This window comes from Corvus brachyrhynchos, unplaced genomic scaffold (assembly GCF_000691975.1).
Source record: "Corvus brachyrhynchos isolate BGI_N302 unplaced genomic scaffold, ASM69197v1 scaffold56, whole genome shotgun sequence".
NCBI classification, from domain to species: Eukaryota; Metazoa; Chordata; class Aves; order Passeriformes; family Corvidae; genus Corvus; species Corvus brachyrhynchos.
Genome location: NW_008238664.1, coordinates 4,857,402 through 4,875,957, shown reverse-complemented (window position 1 = coordinate 4,875,957; position 18,556 = coordinate 4,857,402). Strand labels below are relative to the sequence as shown.

Here is an 18,556-nt window from a genome sequence, read left to right as displayed (position 1 = left end):
AATTCAGTGCCAAAGCTCAGCAAATAAGTAAAGAAAGAGCTTATGCTTTTAAATCACCTGCAAGGCTTCAGGCCACTCTTCTAGCAGAAGCTTTCCTGCTGCAAGGTGCAAGCCTCTGTTCTGGAGGAATAGAAGGTTTCACCAGGAGAAGCTGTCACACCCACACACGACATTGTAAGGAAGAGAGCAAGCCACACAGGTGCCAATGACTGTAGCTATAAGTTATTTATTCTGCAAAATAGAGGTATCTTCTATGGAGTTGAACACTGGAATCACAGCATTATGAACTGAGTTGTGGAAACATTATGACAGCACACACACACACGCAGGCACACATGTGTACACCTACACACGCGCACACACGCAGACTTCATATGGGCCCCACTCCTGCACGATCCACATGGAGCCCTCTCTGCACCTTTATTTGCAAAAACCTGCGGCGAGGGTTGCATTCAAGACCCCTTCCCCTATTCACAGGGCTTCCCAGGGCGGGTCAGGATTGGGAACATGGCACAGGCAGCACGTGTGTAGTGCACAAGACCCCCTGCCCAGTGTCCAGCACATCCTGGAGAGGAGTTAGCTCTGGGCAGAATGCAGCCCTCAGCAGAACACTCTCACTCTCGCCACAGTCTTTGCCCACGCAGCTGAGCACAAGGTGTCTGCAGGAGGCAGACACATGTTAGGACACAGTCAGTGCTCCCTGCTCGCCATGGTCCATGTTCCAAAGCCGGTAAAACTCCGCGAAATCCACATAGGGCTCCACACGCCCATCCTCATCTGGCTGGAGCGAGTGGGTGGGGCGGGAGCGGAAGAGACCTCCATCTGAACTCGAGCTGCTGCTCTGCGTGTGAGTATTGGTTGACTGCAGCGTCACAGTTGGGCTTTGGCTAAGGAGGGAAAAAGAGAGAACATAAGCATCTTTATTCTACTCCATCTGATGCATTGGACAAGAAAAGCACCAGAACAAGCACCAGTTTCTTCACAGATCAAGCTATCCTAGCAGACAGCTAAAAAGTTGCAGTCACTTGCTCTATGAGAGCACTACAAGTGTTGAGAACTGATTGGAATTGACAAACACCAAAGGTATCTGATTCACATTAACTGTAAGGCCTTAAGTACAACCAGGCATCTGAGCAACAGAGGAAGCAGAAAAAAACAGGCATGCACTCTGCTGGCCTCCCCATACCCAGAACAGTACGAGCTTTACGGGAAGAGTCTGGCAGCAAGGAAAGCTATTCTTGCGTGCCCTGTGCTGCAGCCAAGGCAGCTCTAGTGCGTCAGCCTCATTGTTTCTGGAGCTACAGAGCACAATACCCACAGCGCTTCTTCACTGGGCAGTGTGCACACACCACCCTGTGCCAAGGGCTCAACATAAACCACAGCCACTAACTAGTATGACACTGCAGAGTGGGTCCAAAGAGGACCCAGTTCTAAGATTTATCCACTTTTTTTTTTTTTTCCTGGGCTCTGCCTATAAGCAAATCAACTTCAGCAGCATAGCCTCCCCAGGAGCTTTACAGGTGACCCACAGAGTCCCTCTTCCTTACTAAAATGAAGGGCATCCACAGTCCCTCTGTGCACAGCACCTAACACACTTGGCACATGAGATCCAAAGAGAAGGGCTGCTCACTGCCAGAATGCCTTCCACGAACAGCAGCAGATGCTGCTCCCAAGGCATGTTGCCAGAGCTGGCTTCAGAGCTGTTGCCTCACTCATTCCCACTCCTCACACAATTGCTTTCCAGCTAACACATTATGCTGGCTGTCAATACTGTTAGTGGGGGGGGAGCACATTCCAGATAAGGGAATGACTGACAGGTAACTGACAGCTGTCTCTGCTTTTCAACCACTTTATACAGTGTGAGGTGCAGGGAAAACTGTGGGTAGCAAGAGAGCAGGACTTTACTTAGTGAGGGTGGGGGTGGCTTCATCCAGAGTTGAGCTGCTGTGGGCACCATTGACCATCTGGCCTTGAGAAGGCATGACAAGAGACAGCGTGACACTTGTCTTGCTTGTGCTTTGGGAGCTGGAATATGGCACAGAGACTGGGTAGACACGGCCTCCTGAGAAGGGAGAAAACAGAAGTTACAAAATGCAGTTCAGACATGAGCAACTGGGGGTGCAGCACAGCAGCAAAAAACCCCAAGAATTTATATCCAAATGCCTTTGATGCTGTACTGTATCCTGTCAAATTGTCACAGATTCCATATCTCAAAAGCCCATCATCTGTTTAATATAAAAATTCCTTCTACACCAACTACCTCCTCTCCCAATGTGAGGTGAGTGCTGGATCAATCCAGAGATCTTATCTTCCTCCCCCCCATTTTGTTTCATTCTCTCCCCAACACACCTTGTGTTGGTGTCAGCGTGGGCTGGCTCATCTCACCCAGGGGGTACCCAAAATTCCTCACAAGCAGCGTCATGTCTTCGTGACGGGGACAGAACTTGGACCGCTCCCCACCACTGGCAAAAGTGTCACAGTGAATGCGCTTTACCCGGTCCACTACTGCTTGTGCCACAGCATCCAGTGACGTCTGCTTGGCAAACTCTGTGGCTATCATGGCTGCAATTTCCTGAGCAGAGAAGGAAAAAAAAAATCACCAGAAGAAAGATTTCTAGGAGATTTTGGAGGAAACCTTTTCCTGCCATCTGATCTAAGAGTTTTTATGGCAACTAATCGGACTGCGATGCTTACCTGCTGAAAATGTGCCTTTGTGCCTTGAGTCATCCCACTCCCTTTAATGGGCTACTCCTAAGGGACAGGCAGCTGCCTAGAAGAACTGGCTTGGCAAAGCAGCTCCCGTATTATTAAACTGGAATGGGGTGGCACAGGCATTCAGCCTGGCCAGCACTGACAGAACAGATGAGGAGTTCAGCCTGTATGAGAGCAGCTGACACCGCTGGAGTGAGTCAATAGCCACGGGAATGTTTCCCTTGTGAGCAGGCTCACCTGGTTGGCCTGCCCAGGCCCATGAGCTGCCTCCAGTGCTTTATAGAGCCCTTCGGACATGAGCACCAAGAATCCTGTCACCCCATCCAGTGAGTGCCCTCCGTGGATTTCAGGCTCTGCTATGATGGGCTTAGATTTAGCAGCACTGGAAAGAGACAGTAATTTAACATTTAATGGTGACATAGTAGGTGAGAATGGAGTGATCATGAAGAAAAGGAGGGCTTGAAACCCCAAAAGTTGACTTTTTCTGACCTGAGCAGTTCAATATCAGTATAGCCGTATTTGACTTTGTAATCTCCAATGCGCCGAGTGCTTTCCTGCCCACGAATAGTTCCCACTTGTTTTATTTTCCCTGCATCCAAGCCTGCCAGATTGAAAACCAAAAATGTTTCATTAACTTTGTGAAACTTGCAGAACTTCCTCTGAGAAAAGAAATATCCACAGCTACATAGGACTGTAAGACAAAACGAGACACCGAAGAATCATCAGGAACATATAAACATCATCAGAACCATCTAAAAAGGGAGAAAAGGAGTAGCAGTTTGCTGTGTTTCAAGGGACACCTTTTCATTAGTTCCAAGCTGGGAAGGAGAGGGAAGGAGGGAGACACACGCAGCCCAACAGGCATACTCTAAATGCAACAGCTGGCCCTGAGACAAAGCGCACATCCTGCTCCTAAGCCACCAGCAGCAGCTGGCCTGGGTGCGCAGGCATTTGGCAAAAAGGCAGGGGAACATCTGCATCTGTCAGCTCTGGACTGTGCGATGGGAGGAGAAGGCAGGAACGAGGAAAACATATGTGAAGGATTCTGCTTTTTCTTCCACCTGTAATTGGCCCCTGCTCCTAAGCTCCACATGACAATTTCAGTAATACATTAGACTGCAGAGAGAGGTTGTGGAGTCTCCCTCACTGGAGATATTCATGAACCTGTACAACATGCTCAGGGATGACCCTCCTCGAGCAGAAGCTTGGACCAGATGAGCCAGTTCAACCTCACCCATGCTGTGATTCTGAGAAAAGACCTACCTACAAGAGGCACTGAATTTGCTCAAGTGCTCAAATTCATATGGGCTTCTCCTAAAATAAGAACAGTGATCACTCAAGTATTTATTTAAATAAACTTATGGGGAAATAGCTCTGGCAGAGCCTAGGAAGTAATCCCATCTTGCTGCTACTATTTGAGGCAGGACTTGGAGCAGATGAGCCACTTACCTGATCTGTTGTGGCAACCCCCCTTTCCTTATTATACCTAGAGCTATCAGCCAGAAAACATTGAGATTTTATCTAGGGATGACTGTCCTCAGTACAAGGTGAAGGCAGGGGTCCAGCTGAAATTCTCCCTTTGAGTCAAACCAAGCCTTGTTGCACAGATGGCTCTGCACCTACCCCAGCAGTAAGACACAAGTCCTCCATCTGCTGCAGACCACAGCTGACTCATCGACACGGCCCGGCTCATTTGCCAGCTCCTGGCAGGGGGGTACACGCCATCGACAGACACAAACAGAGGGAGGCTCACAGGACGCCAGAGGGGTCATGTCTAAACCACAGCAACTCTCCCAGGGCACCGAACAAGCTGTGATATGCTGGCTGAAGGACCACAAAAGCACAAGACCTCTCCTACTCTTCCCTCAAGACAGGGGTGGCACAGGCAAATGCTATCCACACTACCTCATCTCTATGCTTCTACCTAGCCCAACAACAACCTCCCTTGGGCCCCCAAAACAGCCTGTGTGCACTGTCTTGTTCCACAGGATCTTTGTTCTGCTGGGGCTGTAGGCAGGAGCACCAGTGCTGCACCAAGTTAAGACTGGTACATCTAACAGATCCCTGTTCTCCTATGGACTGCAGCTAAATTCTGCATTTTTAGCAGTAAAAACACAGTCAAGAAGTCCCTTTCCCTGGATTCTTGTATTCAGTCTTCTGTTTCACGGCACATATCCCTAGTGCAGGAATAGGAGTAAAAGTGGGAATGAAAGAGAAATAGAATAAAACAAGACCTAGCAGCAGAAATTACCACATCAACAGCCTCATGTGGTAAGAATGTATCTGCCAGGTGAATCTAATGAAGAATGCCACCTTAGATCTACCTAAATAAAAGTACAGCACCCAAGTATCTCAATAAGAAGAATTTGGTACTAGCAATCACACAAGTGGTCTGGGTTAGCTCTAGACCAAGAAAGAAAACATGTCAAACACTGTAAAGGAAAAGGGAAATTGCCTAAGGCAAAATGTCAGCATTAAGACTTCAACAGTTACTGATGTGAGAGCAGTAAATGCCAGTGCTTGGCCTGGCTCTGTCTGAAGTGAAGCTGCTTTTTTTCAGCAGCAGCTTGTACAAAGGCATATTGAAATGTACCATCCTGAGGGTGAGGCATCACACAGAACTTAAAGCAGCATAACTGTGGTCTGCCTCCACAGGAGCCGTCATACATTGTCCGCTTCACTTCTACCCTCTGGCTCTGTGCTTCCACTCCTGCCTTCCTATCGACTACAGCAACAGCTGGAGCACAAATCAATGCCAGTTTGGCAGCTGGACACAAAACTAACACTCCAAACTTGAAACAAAGGCATAGTTTTCTGCTGGGTCAGTGAGAGAGCTTACTCACTCTGTAGCCCCAGAATGGCTAGAAAGGCACAAAAAGAAGGCACTGAACTTGTCATCTGAAAACACGGTAAGCTTCTTTTTGTGGTTATTTATTGTTCCTGTGGCTTGAGTCATTCTTGGTGCCCCAGATAAACAGCCATGCGATGTTCTCAGCTAAGAACACAAAATCCAAATACTCACCCAGCTGAGAGAAGCGAAAAAGTTCATCCTCATTCTCTGTTGTATGGTCCACGTTGAGCTGAGTCACCTGCAGCCCATCCACCGTGGACTTGCATAGCAGTGCCCGGTTGGTACCTGCAGTGGGAGCAGCGAGATGAGGCACCAGATAGCTCTGCCGTTAACAGGGAGAACATATCCAAAGGGAAAAGGAACAGAGTGGGGAATAAAGACAGAAAAGAAGAGAAAGGCTCATGTACTGTCTCATCATGATCTCCAAAATGTAACCTTGCTAGCAGCATAGTGGGTCTGCTAGGCAGCTCTCCATCCAGACCTGAGCCGGTACCTCCCAAGAAAGCTCTGTATTTCTCAGAGAACCTGCACTACTCCTCTCAACCCGTTTTCCCTCTGTTCTTTGGCCATACACACCACATCACCCAACATCTGCAGGGATGAAGAGCCAGGCTGATTTCAAGTGCTTGTATAAGTAGCAAGCATATCACTGCTTGGCCACAGACCAAAGAAACTGTCCCCCACATTCAAATTTCTTTTACTTCCTAGAGCCCCTGCCATCCACAGGAATGCTGAGACAGAGCCACTGACAAAAACCAACTCACCCACATTGGCAATGTAGAGCTTGTTGTTGAGAACGACAGCCACAATAGCCATGGCTCCTCCAGAGATCTCCTGCTCTACAACCTTCAATCTCTCCACAATCTTCTGGTACTGAGGAGGGAGCTGGTGGTGAGGAACACCCTGGAAGCCAAAATGAGGGAGAAGCTTAAACACACAGTCCACAACACAGAAATCACAGCTGGAATAAAAATTCGGTAGGGAGGGGACTCATCCTGACATGCTTTGTGTCATGCCTATAGAAGACATATAATTTTTTTGTTCAATCCCAGTGAATGACACAGCTTTGATATGGTTCTGGAGAGGACAGTCCAGTACACCTGAAGAACAGAGCCCATATGTGCCCAGATGCCATGTAAATTTGAGGCCCTGCCTCTCATCTGCATGGCTTTGTCCTAGAAGAGCCACATGTACAGGCTGAACTCCTCTCTGTGATACACTCAGTTCCTTATTCACATAACCAATGATAGGTCTAAGCAGTGCCAGTATGAACAGTGGGAACTCTGCGATATGGACCAAGGCACTTGCCTCACTTCGTGCAAGCGTCCAGAAGAGAACCACAGAAAAGTAACTTTCACTTACAGCCTCCCTTGGATCAAACTGACTAATATGCCCAAACCTCATCCAGCAATCTGGAAGGTGGGACCTCCAGCAAGCTCTGCTCTTAAAGTTCCATTACCTCTGGCAGCTGAGACTGCAGACTGGCCTTCTCTGCCAAGGCATCATCAATGGACTCCAGGAAACTTCTTTCCACCACATCAAAAGCCTAAAAAAGATCATAAAGAGAAACTAAACTCTTACCCAATGCCTACAGACCTTTGGGGCTACCCATCCTCACCTCTCTAAGATCAGCTCATAAGACTGGATGATCACTGTACATACAGACATTCAAGGATCACTACAGCATATCGAAACACAATTGTTTCAGCACAACTAGTTAACAACTTGTAAAAACAATCCGCAACAACTCAAAACAGCAGACAACACCATAAAAATTACATTCACAGCAGTGTCAGAGACCTATCTGATCTTGTGTGTTAATCCTGTCACTCAAGAAAGTGCACTCACAAATCCATCTCCCCACACATTAACTTCTCCCCTTCACTCACTGTCATCTCCTCCACAGGCTAACTTGTTCCTACATGTCCAGTGAAGACTGGCTGCAGCTTCCTGGAGAGCTCTCAGCACTGTGCTGACGGAGCCAGGGGACAGATGGGTATGAGGCGGGAGTGAAACAAAGCACTACAGATGCTCAGGATGAGTGCAACTGCAACCACCAGATGTTTCCAACCCTCACAGAAACCAGATGCTGCTCCCCCGACGGCAAAGTGGAGGTGGGTAGTGCGAGAAGCAGGAGCTGCTCCCACTCAAAGCTTCTTTACCTGCAGCAGAACTCGACGCACGTCAGCATCGCTGTGATCTGCATGGAGCTGGCCCAGCAGCAATTCTGCAGAGAGCCTCTGACCCACGAAGTTGGTGACTCGGTTGCCATCATAACCATTGAAGACACCATAGAGGTAGCAGTTGTTCTCACTCCTGCCAAAATGGGAGGAGTGAGAAGCAAAAAGGTCACAAATGTCTGTAAGACACAGATACAAGTAGCAAGTTCCCAGAGACACCTCTCGCATGCTCAGGTGCCATCCTCTTCTTCCAAGTCCTGTGGGACAATACCTGTTTTACCTGGTCTTGTGCCAGCAGGAGTCGGTGTCCTGGGTGCAACCCACTTACCTGAATTTTAACCAGTTATCTTCCAAGGGGTGACCCTCTGTCCCCTTGCCATCTGCACTGTAGGAACGGTTTGGAGCTGAGCCCACTCCAGAGAGATGGCAGGATGGTAAGTCATCTGTCCAACTGGGCTGTTGTTCCTGGCAGACAAGAAGAGGGAAGAGACCATGTAAACCCCAAGCAGTGTGAAGTGAGGATCGTAGTCCAGAACAGGTTACCAGTCCACCCTCACCCTCTTCTCAACCCTTCTCCCTCTGCTAACTAGGAGCACAGCCAATAACTCCGTATTTCCCTGTTGCAGAACAGGATCGCTTACCACATCCCTTCCCTCTGACGCTGAGCTCTGGCTGCACTTTGGCTCTTGCTAACAAGAAACCAGAAGCGAAATCTGCATGCAAGTTTTACACTCCATACAGCACAGCACTAGCTTAGCTATTCCTATGGTATATCAGATCCTCGCGCACCCGTGGCACGGGAGTACAGGGAAAGCTCTGGATTCTCCCAGGACTACTCACCCAGGACAAGGGGCTGGGGCCGGCTGCTGCAGCCAGCAATTAGAGAGACATCCCTGGGGCCGCCATCTCCCTCCCGGGCCTTACAAGCTTTAACCTGGAGATTTCAGCTGAAGGTCCGATGAGCACTGGCCGGCCAGCCCAGGGTGCGGATCGCTGACCCCGCAGGGACCCCCGCAGGCCGAGACCCCCTGCCCTGAGGCGGCACAGGGGGCGAGAGCGCAGGAACCCACCGCCCCGCTGCGGGGGGACCTCCCCTTTCCCACACGGCAGCGCGGGGGGCGGGTGAGGAGGAGGCCCGGGGACTCCCTCGCACCCACCTGGGGGGTGCGTGTGCACGGAGGGGGGGAAGGTGCCACTCACACTCTGCAGCAGACTCCTCCTCTGCGCCGCCATCTTGGAGCGGGAGCGGCCGCCTCCCGCCCGCCCTCCGCCGCCACAGCTCGGGCCCGCTCAGGCCCCGCCCCCGCGTGAGGCGGCGCCGGGCAAGGTCCGAGGGAAAGCCCACGGAACTGGAATGGTTGGGAATTTACCTGTCGTTACACCTTCCTTCTGGTCTGGGCGGAGTGCAGGCTTCTCCATTCCTTATCTGTGGCCTTCAAGTTGTGAGAAAGAAGCACCTGTTGGCTGCCACTGCCAGCGTGTGTGTGTGGAGGAGGAGGAAAGAGGGGCAGGATTGTGAGGATCAGAGAATGATGGGATCATCAAGGTTGGAAGAGACGTTTGAGATCGTCCAGTCCAACCGTCCACCCAGCACTGCCACTGTAAGCCCTAAGCCACATCACCCAGCGCCAGATCCAGATGCCTCTTAAACACCCCCAGGGATGGTGACCCCACCACCTCCATGGGCAACCTATTCCAATGCCTGACCAACAAACATAACAGTGGGAAAAAAATTCTAGTATCTAATCTGAATCTCCCCTGTCTCATCTTAAGGCCATTTCCTCTAGCTCTCTCACTGCAGGCACAGTAGAAGAGACTGGCCCCGACCTCACTACAACCTCTTTTCATGTGCTGTAGAGAGCGATGAGGTCCCCCCGACCCTCCTCTTTAGACTAAACAAACCCAGCTCCCTCAGCTGTTCCACATCGGACGTGTTTTCTAGATCTTTCACAAGCCACAATTGTTGCCCTTCGCTGAACCTGCTCCAGCATCTCAATGTCCTTTTTAAAGTGAAGGGCCCAAAACGGAACACAGTACTTGAGGTGCAATTGGTACTGTGAATCCTGGATCCCATGAAATGGGGTCACCCTGGGTGCCAGAGAGCCCTGGTTGAAAAGGTTTTCTTAGCAGTGCATCATGTTCCAAGCAACCTCTAGGGAAGACTCAGCCCAGGTACCAGCTCTCAGCTGCATCCTGTTCCATAGACACCACATCCCTGGCATCCACATGTCTCAGCTTGGAGTCTGTCTCCTGCCCTTTCCCTCTCTCTTTTGCAGGCCGTAACAAGGATGTAGTTGGACCATGCCCTCCAGGGAAGCAGTGGGAAGGTGTCTAGAACAATTGACAAGTGGTTCTCAATACTCACTGCAGTTTGGAGCAGTTTTTGGTAGTCTCGAGTCAGGCACAACAGTAAAATCACTTGTGTGCCTGCCTGAGCAAAATCAAGAGATCACTGATTTTGCTCTTGTTTAAGATCCTTTCTCGGCAGACATAGGCTGTTTCCACTGTATCAGCTCAGCTGGGGGAGGAGGGAAGACAAAAGATTCAATCTCATTGCTTTCTCAATATTATAAGTCAGCAGAAGAGCCCTCCAGGAGCCTGAATGGCGTATCTTTAATGTGAGTGATGGCCAGCAGTCAGGCTGTGGCAGCGGCAGCTTGGGGAAGAGCCCTGTGTGCTTCCCTGTGTGTATTGTGGCTGCAGGGGCTCCAACATGAGAGACGTGCAGTTTCAGTCATGGGTAGCAGTGCAGTCGTGGTGAGGGTGGGAGTGTCAAATAGTCTTGACTTCCAGCTGTGGCTTGATACGCTTATAATGACATCTTTGTGGCAGATATATTTGATTCAGATGCACTTCAGAAATAATTGCCAGTTAATTAACCTCATTCTGTGGAATGATGCCTTTTGCTGCAGGGGTTTCTGCCAGATGATTCCGGCTTCCTTTCCTGTAAATCCTTTGTCTATTGTTTTGTTACATCTCCAAAATATACAAAGATTACAGATCCTTCCCCTTCATGCGAGGCTCACAAATATACAGACATTCAAGCAGTGTTAGGTACACAGGCAGAATTACATTTTTTAAAGCTTATATTGTGCAAAGATAGAAGAAAATGCTAAATTTAGAACCTGGGTCTACAAACAAGTTTCCTCAGGTTTAGGCTTCTGTATAAGCTTGGTCTCAGTGATGGCATTCAGAGTATTCCTGTGGGTAAAGCTGTAAATAGGTACAAATAATTATAGGAACAGGTATGAAGTCTGTATTAGAAGTAGGATGGACAGATTTAGTACTGACAAAGGTTTGTTTTCTTGCCAGTATCAAAAGAAGAATTCCTGGTGCTGCAGAAAAACGCATAGCACAGCATTGTCCGTGTCATGAAAAAGCTACAGGCAAGTGTCTTTGCTTTAAAACAGGATGACACTTCTTCAGCATTGCAGCAGCAGCTTATGGTTATTTAATGCCATTGAAGGCTGCAGTCATGCACCTTGATGAGCACAGTCAGACTCCGTCCTTGCTCAGAGCAACACTGAAATCAGCCAGGCTTTGGGTGTGCCCAGAGACTGTCAGCATGCATTGCATTGCAGGACTGGGAATTCAGGAGTCATTTCTGTCTTTTTCTATCCATAAGTGAGTCCTTTTGAGACTAACAAGAGTAGAGTCTGTGTGAGAGTGCGATAAGGCAGAATGTGAAGTCAGTGAGAGAGCAAAACAACTTTCCTAAAGATACAAGATAGAAAATCTGCCACTTTCCTTGTTTGTACAATGGCTTGTCACCTCTTGCAGTTAAAAATGTGCCCTGTTCCTAATTTAAATATCTGGCTTCAGCTTGTAGTCACTAATCTTTGTCATTTAGGTTTATTTTTTTTTCTGCCAGTTTATGCTGGAACACAGACCTGCTGCAAAGCATTTTTTTCTTGGTGAGAATTCTTGTGCCAGATTCTGCCTGGATACTCCTGTGGTTCTGTCACTGAGCTTCTGCCCTAACCTTGAGTGAGTCAATTAATTACTTCATCTGGAAAAAAAGTGAATAGTCGGATTTAGCAAACGAGGCCATTTGCAGCATTAAATGCATGTTTGTCCAGCAATTCACAGTCCTCCAAATAAAAGTGTTACAGGAGCTGGTGAGCTGCTCCATGAATGTCTGCTCACCAAAAGCTTTATGCAGCACTTGGAAGATTAAATACAGCACCAAGTTTCTGTTGGCTGTATTGACCAAGCTTATTTTAATCTTCATTTATGCTTCTTACTTTTTGCAAATCCTGTCAGAAAATGCCATGTGTATTTCCATGCAGCCAAGATCTCCCCAGGAATGAAGGATATTGGTCACTGAACCTCACCATCCATGCACAACTAAATGAATTATATGATTCACTGGTTACCAGATATACAGCTCCCCCTCTCATGTTAAACTCCCATATTTCTGGTTCCTCCCTCTCTCTGTTTTTTTAATTATTCTCTCATTTTCTCTGTCCCCAGTGCTAGGGATTGTGCGCACAGTATTCCTGGTGCCAAGCTGTACTGCTGCCTTCCTGTTTTTATCAAAGCTTTCTCTGCAGGAAAGGAAGAAGCATGGTCACTTCTTGGCTGCTGGATGAAAGATGAACAGCATGACTGAGCAACGTGCCATGGGGAGCAGGGAGCTTGGGGCAGCCCCGGCACAGTGCTCTTGCAGGTGCTCAGAAACCGGGAAGCATTTACCGGATTGCCGGCAGAAGCCATCACATCATTTAGTTTCTCTCTACCGATCATGTGTGAGATATGTTCAGGGGGATTTTTTTCTGTTTTGATGATAAAGGAGGCTGGGGCTGGAAAGGAAAGCAGTGATTTTTGGCAAAGCTTGCAGGAGGTGACATGGAAAAAAGGAAGGGTCTCTCTGACAGAGCCAGCTTTCCACACTTGCTCTCCTCCTACGGCAAGCAGAAAGGGGTGGTGGGGGGTGGCGTTGCGAGGCCTCACAGAGCTCCATCCCGAGGTCACCTCATCTACCTTTACCAACCTCAGCCTGATGCTTCCCACAGGTACAGGTGCCCTAATGCTCCTCTTCGCAGGCCACTGTTTTGAGGCATGCTGGAAGGGCAGAGAAATAAGATGGGGCAATAGAAAGAACAAGTATTAAGGAAGGAAAGCTGGAAACAACAGATTCTTTCCCCCAGCACCCTCTGAGAGCTGGAGAGCCAATGTGCAGACCTACTGCCAGAGAAAGGGAGAATGATGAAGGTGTGCTGATCCCCCCGAGAGAGAGTCAAATACGGCTGCAAAACAGAGTTTGTACAATTTTAGGCCAGATGGATTTTTGAGGGAGGGAAATGGGTTGTTTCGTATAATTTTATTGAATTCCTTGATACACTAAACAAATTTTCATCTGAGTCCTGGGATTATGTGAACTTTAAAATAAAAAAAGAAAACAACTTTGTAACAGAATTGTTTCTAGATGTCATGGCTGCAGGGAGAAGCTTCAAAACATGACTCATAAGCATGTGAAATACCAGAAAGCAAAATTAAAGAGATTTCAAATTATTAGAAAACACAAACAAACTAGTAATGTTGGAGTCCTATTCATCTGAAATGCTTGCTTTTGGCAACATTTTGTCTCACCAGTTTTTAACTCTACTTGTTGCCAACACAGACATTTGCCTTTCCGTGGGCTCAGTATCTCCACAACACATCCACCCCAAAAGCTGTGACTGTAGGAAGGGTCTTTGTCCAAACAAAGATTAATCATGAAACAGATGGGCCAGTCCACCAACACTTTTGCATATAATCTGATGCGCAGCTGCAGTGTGTGCTCAGTAGTGTCCCCAAGAGCGGAGACAGTTTGGAGGAATGGCTAGAGCCTGTTCACCATCATGTGCTTCTGCTTACTATCTTCAAACCTCACAAGGGTTGGGAAATGTGATACTCAGGTATTTGGGTGACCAACTCATTAAAAGGGAATGAGAAGGAAGCTTTAGCTAAGCATCAGCACAGGACGGGATTTTGAATTTAATTTTTATTGCAAAGCCTGTTGAAACAAGATCCTTTTTAGTGGTGGGCTACCAATCACTGACACCCACTGTGGGCAGTGCCCTGAGAGCTCATTTCCCAGGGTCTGATTAAGTTTTGAAAACCTCCAGTACACCAGACACCCGAGCAATGATCACACATAGATGAATAAAGACACATCAAAAGACTAAACAGATCTGCTTCCCTGGGTGTGGAAATACAGGTGTTTATTTTCATGTAGGTTTGTATCCTATATTCTTATAAGTCCCCCATCCACACCTCCTATTGCCACATCCTTTTCACAGTGAGAGTCCACTTCTAACATGGCATGTCAGGTTCCTCAGGTTTTCCTACTGATTAGGTGAGAGACACTTGATGGTGTGTGATTTGAAGCTTAGGCCAAGTGAAACAAGTAACCATTAGCTTCCACTGAAACATCTCAGTAAGGGCAGTTCCTTAGGTTTCTTTCCTCCATTCAAGCCACTGATTGTCACTAAACTTGCCAGCTCGGCCATGCAGAAGCACAGGAGCCAATGCTCTTGTAGCAAACCAAACTAAAAAAACCATCCCTCCCCAAAGAAGAAAAGCCAGACCATTTTTTTTTCCATATAGTATGGTTATTTTGAACGTCATAACTTTATTGAGACACCAGTAGTTACCACCTTCACTTTGTTAACCACAAATATATAGGACATTGTAAACACAGGTGCCGAGGTGGCGGGGTTCGCTGTAGTTGAATTTCGGGACGGACGGGCAGGGGGAGGAGGGGTGAAGGGACACTCGGGCTTAGACAAGACCACTCAGAGGATCCTGTATGCAGCAGGCCATCCATGAGTCATCGTATATACGTATATATGTATAGCTTTATATTATACATCTTTTTAAATATATATATATAATATATATACTATACACAGGCAGTAATGTGGCAGGGCAAGGGGCAGGGCAGCCCAGGTGGTGTTACAAATGCCACACAGGCAGCAGGGAGTTGTCTGGATGGATGGTTTGAACTTGCTGCGTGAGGTGGCCTCACTGGGCTCCTTAACTTGTACCTGCTCTGGGGATGGGAGCTGAGACTCCTGTGGGAACCACCCTGCAATGCTGCCTTCCTGGGTCCTCCCAAGTGCTTGCAAGGGTACAGGGACAAAGACACCTCCTCCCCTGAGGGAACTTCCAGGAATAACGCAGAGAGGAAGGGTGTGTGATGAGGTGATGAACAGGGTGGTGGGGATATGGGTGAGCCAGGGATGGGGACACACCAGGAGGCTGAATCCACAGACAGAACTGGGGCAAGGTTTCATCATCTCTTTGCCCTTCACAGCCTCTGCTTCCACAGAACAGTCCTTTATTTGGGGGCTTTGTAAGATAAGAAGACATCAAGGGGCCATTGCTCCCAACAGGGGATGCATAATCCTCTGTAATCTGAACAAATGGCAGAGGGGGAAGAAAGCCACCTTATCATTTCACTTATACAGCCTTCCCTCTGATCTCCTAATCTCTAGAGTGGGGCTGATCTCACCCACACTTAGAATGCAAAAGGGACATGTTCCAGTCAGCTGCTCAGGTCATGCCTATGATCACCAGAAATAGGCAGCACCTTATCAGAAGCACCTAAGATAAGATAACAAGCCCTTTGGGTAGGTCTGTATGTCTCATCAGCTGCAGAACCAGCCAAATGCCACTGGAAATTGCATTTTGCATTTTAAATGGCTACCTGCAAACAAGCAGAGTCCCACTCCCAGGTCTGTCACCACCAACCCTCCACTGCAAAGGCTGAAAGCACATGAACCCAAGCAGAGCAAGTCTTCTCCCATGAGCAAAAGCAAGAAGTTGTCCAAGCATCTACTGTTGTAGTGTCCCCTGTCACATCAATGCTTTTCTTATGACACAAAGCAAGGAGAACAACCAAGAAGTAACCCAAGATGAAGCCACCTGGCTCATGTCTCACTGAAGTGCTGGTTCTGAGGGGGAGGTTCATTCCTGCCTCAAGCCTACCTGAGCCCATCAGCTGGTTACATGAGGGAAGCAAGCTGAAGAGGATAAAGGAAAGCCTGCTCATTTAGTCAGCCCCAAATGGTGTTTAGCCACCTATGTAACTCTGATGGGAGAAGGGGCATGCAAGATGCTCCTGCACCACACCCCAAAACAGAGCCCAGGTACGTCCCCCACATACTGTCTGTACCTCTCCTTATGTGCCTGGTCACTCACAGAGGAGGGACCTCCCAAAAGGTACAACACATTTTTGTGCTAAGGGGCGGTTATTTATAGCCTCCTCCTCCTCTCAGTTCCCTCCCCACACCCCAAATGAAAGCATGAAGGATGACACAGATGAGTCTGGGTGAGTACAACTAATTTCTCTCCTCCTCCACCTCATCATTCATTCGTCCTTCTCCCCTGGTGGGAGACAGACAGGAGGGTGCTCCCCCCACATCCAGTCACAACAAACCTCTCTCAATAAACTAAACCCGTCCCAAGCCTAAATATTAGGCTGAACCCACAGAAAATGAAGGTCGAGGGGCTTCCTTCCAAAAAGCACCCCTCCTATTTACAGTATTGCATTCACTCATAGCCACAGAGCAAGGGATGTGTGCCTGTGCCCAGTCGTTCCTGCTGTGCCCCTAGGGCTACCTGATCCCTCGCTCCCATCCTCACCAGTGGGTAACCACCAGCAAGACGGGGCAAGCCTGGGGAGGACAAGCCATGGGACAGACACCAGGAGCACAAATGTGCTGGTAGGAACGGGGAGAAACAGTGCCTGTATACAGCGGAGAACACTGCTCCACTTCCCTCTGGGAGCCTGCTGCTCTACCGTTTCTACCCCTTCCCTATCTTTGTGGGCCACTGGGAGGAGGGAAGGACTGGTAACCTTGGTGCCCTCCAGATGAGATGTTCACACAGCCACAGGCCAGACCTGTGTCCCGTTCTCCCCACTCCTAAGGGTGCTATGAGGAATAGGCTGCATGTGCTGTGTGGGCACCTACAGGTTTTGGATGTGCTCCTGATCTCTGCTACTGGGACAGTTGCATCAAACAGGGTGGCTGCCTGGGGGATGGAGCTCCTCACTGTTGCAAGATAAACCCTGCTTCTTGTGCTCTTAGAGATGTCTGTGCCCAGGATAATTGTCCAGGTAGCTATTGCTGAATTATTTCCATTCAAGGGAAATCTGGGAATCTGTCTTCACGCACAGACCTAACTTCTAACCTGGAACAGAGAGTGAGCTTCCACAGCTGTGTCTTTACTTGGAGCAAAATCATGAGGAGTGTGGAATGATACCGATACGAGCTCTATCTAAGAGTCAGTGCTGCCACCTAGGCGAGGCTTTAAAGTCAGCCAGGATCTGAGATGCTGCAGAAGAGCACTAAGGTATGGCCTATGCCAAGTACAGAAAGACCAGTTTTCAGACAACTCAGTCTGGCCCCAACCAATTCGCTGCACACCAAGACCTGCTCCCTATCTGAGTGGGAGGCAAAGCTCAGCCATGCAGGGACCCTTCCCAGCTTGGTTGCACCCCTGTGCAAGAGCCAGACACATGCTGGCCACCCCAGCAGCAGTATTTCTTTCTAAGTGGGGTCCTGCTCCATTCCTCTATGCTACAAAGATGGTGTCAGCAAGAGGCTTTGCACTATTGTAAAGGAACAGAGGAACAGAGGAAGGTTCAACAGGACCTGAGGAGCAAAACTGTCTTTCTTCTCCTCCCGCCCCGGGTGAAATGACAAAGCTCTCCTCTCCCCCTCAAACCAGCCCAGCTGGGGTTGAAGGCCCTCAGGGCTCTCTAGAAGCCCACCTCCTCCATCCTTCCTCCCACAGGCACTCTATCTGGGCCCAGAGACTGGGCATGGCTCCCCTCCTGCCTCATCAAACACTGGTCTGAGAAGAGCAGTGACTAGCAGGACGTACAGGTGAGGGAAATCACCTCCACCTCAATCCAAGGGGGCTGAGGAAGGAGTGAATCTCAGGGCACTACCCCTCTGCTCTGCTCAGTCTCTTGCTGTAACCTACAGATGTGCCTGTGATTTCTGATTGTACCTGCAAATCTTTCTTTTTCCCTTCCCATTTTCTCTCCTTGTGCTCCCCCCCTCCCCATACCACTTCTCCCAAACCCTCTAAAAATAAAGCATCCCTCCCTCGCTAGCATGTGGCAGGGAAAAGCCCCCCTGTCTTTACATGGAGGATGCCATTCCTTCTGTCCTCCAGGCCCCTCCTCACACTCTTGTATGCTGACTCCAACACCATTCCCCTTCCTGAGCCACCAGGTGCTCCAGAACTATTTGGATGCTCCCATATCTACTCCAACCTTCAGCGATACAACCTCTTCCAGGAAGGGTCCCAGTCCCTCTCATTTCTTCCGTCTGCCTCCAATACCCTTTCCCCTGCCCTGCTGGTGCCATAGCTCCTCTCCTGTCCACAAGACAGACTCTGTCCTCTGCAGCAAGGCAGGAGGGAGAGGAGGAAAGGGGGGACCTTTCTATTAAAATGCAGATTTTGGAAAAATTTGGTTCTGGAAGGTGGGAGAGGAGAAGGAAGAGGTGATGGGGAAACCTTTTTTCCTTTTTTTTTTTTTTTCCTTTTTTAAAAACAATAAATAAAAACAGATGACCCAGAAGGCTGGAGCATAGCTGAGAGCCACCTCTTGTACCACTATGCACGTGTCTTGTTTGTGCCTCGGCTTTCTGCCGGCAGTGGGAACGGGGGCAGAAGGGAAAGGGGAAGGGAAAGGGGCATCGGTGGCTCAGTAGTTCTGCGTTTGGTACCCCTGTGTCTCGGTGTCGAAAGCATCTGCTGGAGGGGGCTGCTGGTACGTCCCCACCGCATCTGTAGCCTCCTCCTCGCTCGT

At 48.9% G+C, this 18,556-nt stretch overlaps 2 protein-coding genes across 2 annotated transcripts in view; both read right to left on the bottom strand.

Moving 5' to 3' along the window:
• Positions 1–202: 202 nt before the first annotated feature.
• TAB1 (TGF-beta activated kinase 1 (MAP3K7) binding protein 1) lies at positions 203–9,051 on the bottom strand. The gene is made up of 11 exons (XM_008636457.2): positions 8,944–9,051; positions 8,072–8,208; positions 7,726–7,879; positions 7,023–7,109; positions 6,328–6,466; positions 5,735–5,848; positions 3,202–3,313; positions 2,950–3,094; positions 2,350–2,572; positions 1,906–2,062; positions 203–887 (listed from the first exon to the last, which is right to left on the bottom strand). The coding sequence occupies exons 1-11, from the start codon at positions 8,974–8,976 to the stop codon at positions 680–682; spliced, it is 1,509 nt and encodes a 502-aa protein (XP_008634679.1). The 5' UTR covers positions 8,977–9,051; the 3' UTR covers positions 203–679.
• A 5,280-nt stretch (positions 9,052–14,331) lies between these two features.
• The window catches only part of SYNGR1 (synaptogyrin 1), a gene marked incomplete at its 5' end in the record, with an annotated part of 8,212 nt that continues 3,987 nt past the window's right edge, over positions 14,332–18,556 (bottom strand). Inside the window, one exon of the mRNA XM_017737733.1 lies at positions 14,332–18,551. Within this exon, the coding sequence (XP_017593222.1) occupies positions 18,452–18,551 (100 nt within the window). The remainder of the gene's footprint in view (positions 18,552–18,556) is intronic.

Bases quoted from the DNA above. Each gene is read 5' to 3' on its own strand.
- TAB1 (XM_008636457.2), bottom strand. From the start codon at position 8,976: ATGGCGGCGCAGAGGAGGAGTCTGCTGCAGAGT. The intron at 6,467-7,022 runs GTAATGGAACTT...TTTGGCTTCCAG, and splicing joins TGCAGTCTCAGCTGCCAGAG to GGTGTTCCTCACCACCAGCT. The intron at 5,849-6,327 runs GTGAGTTGGTTT...CTCCCACTGCAG, and splicing joins GCTCTACATTGCCAATGTGG to GTACCAACCGGGCACTGCTA.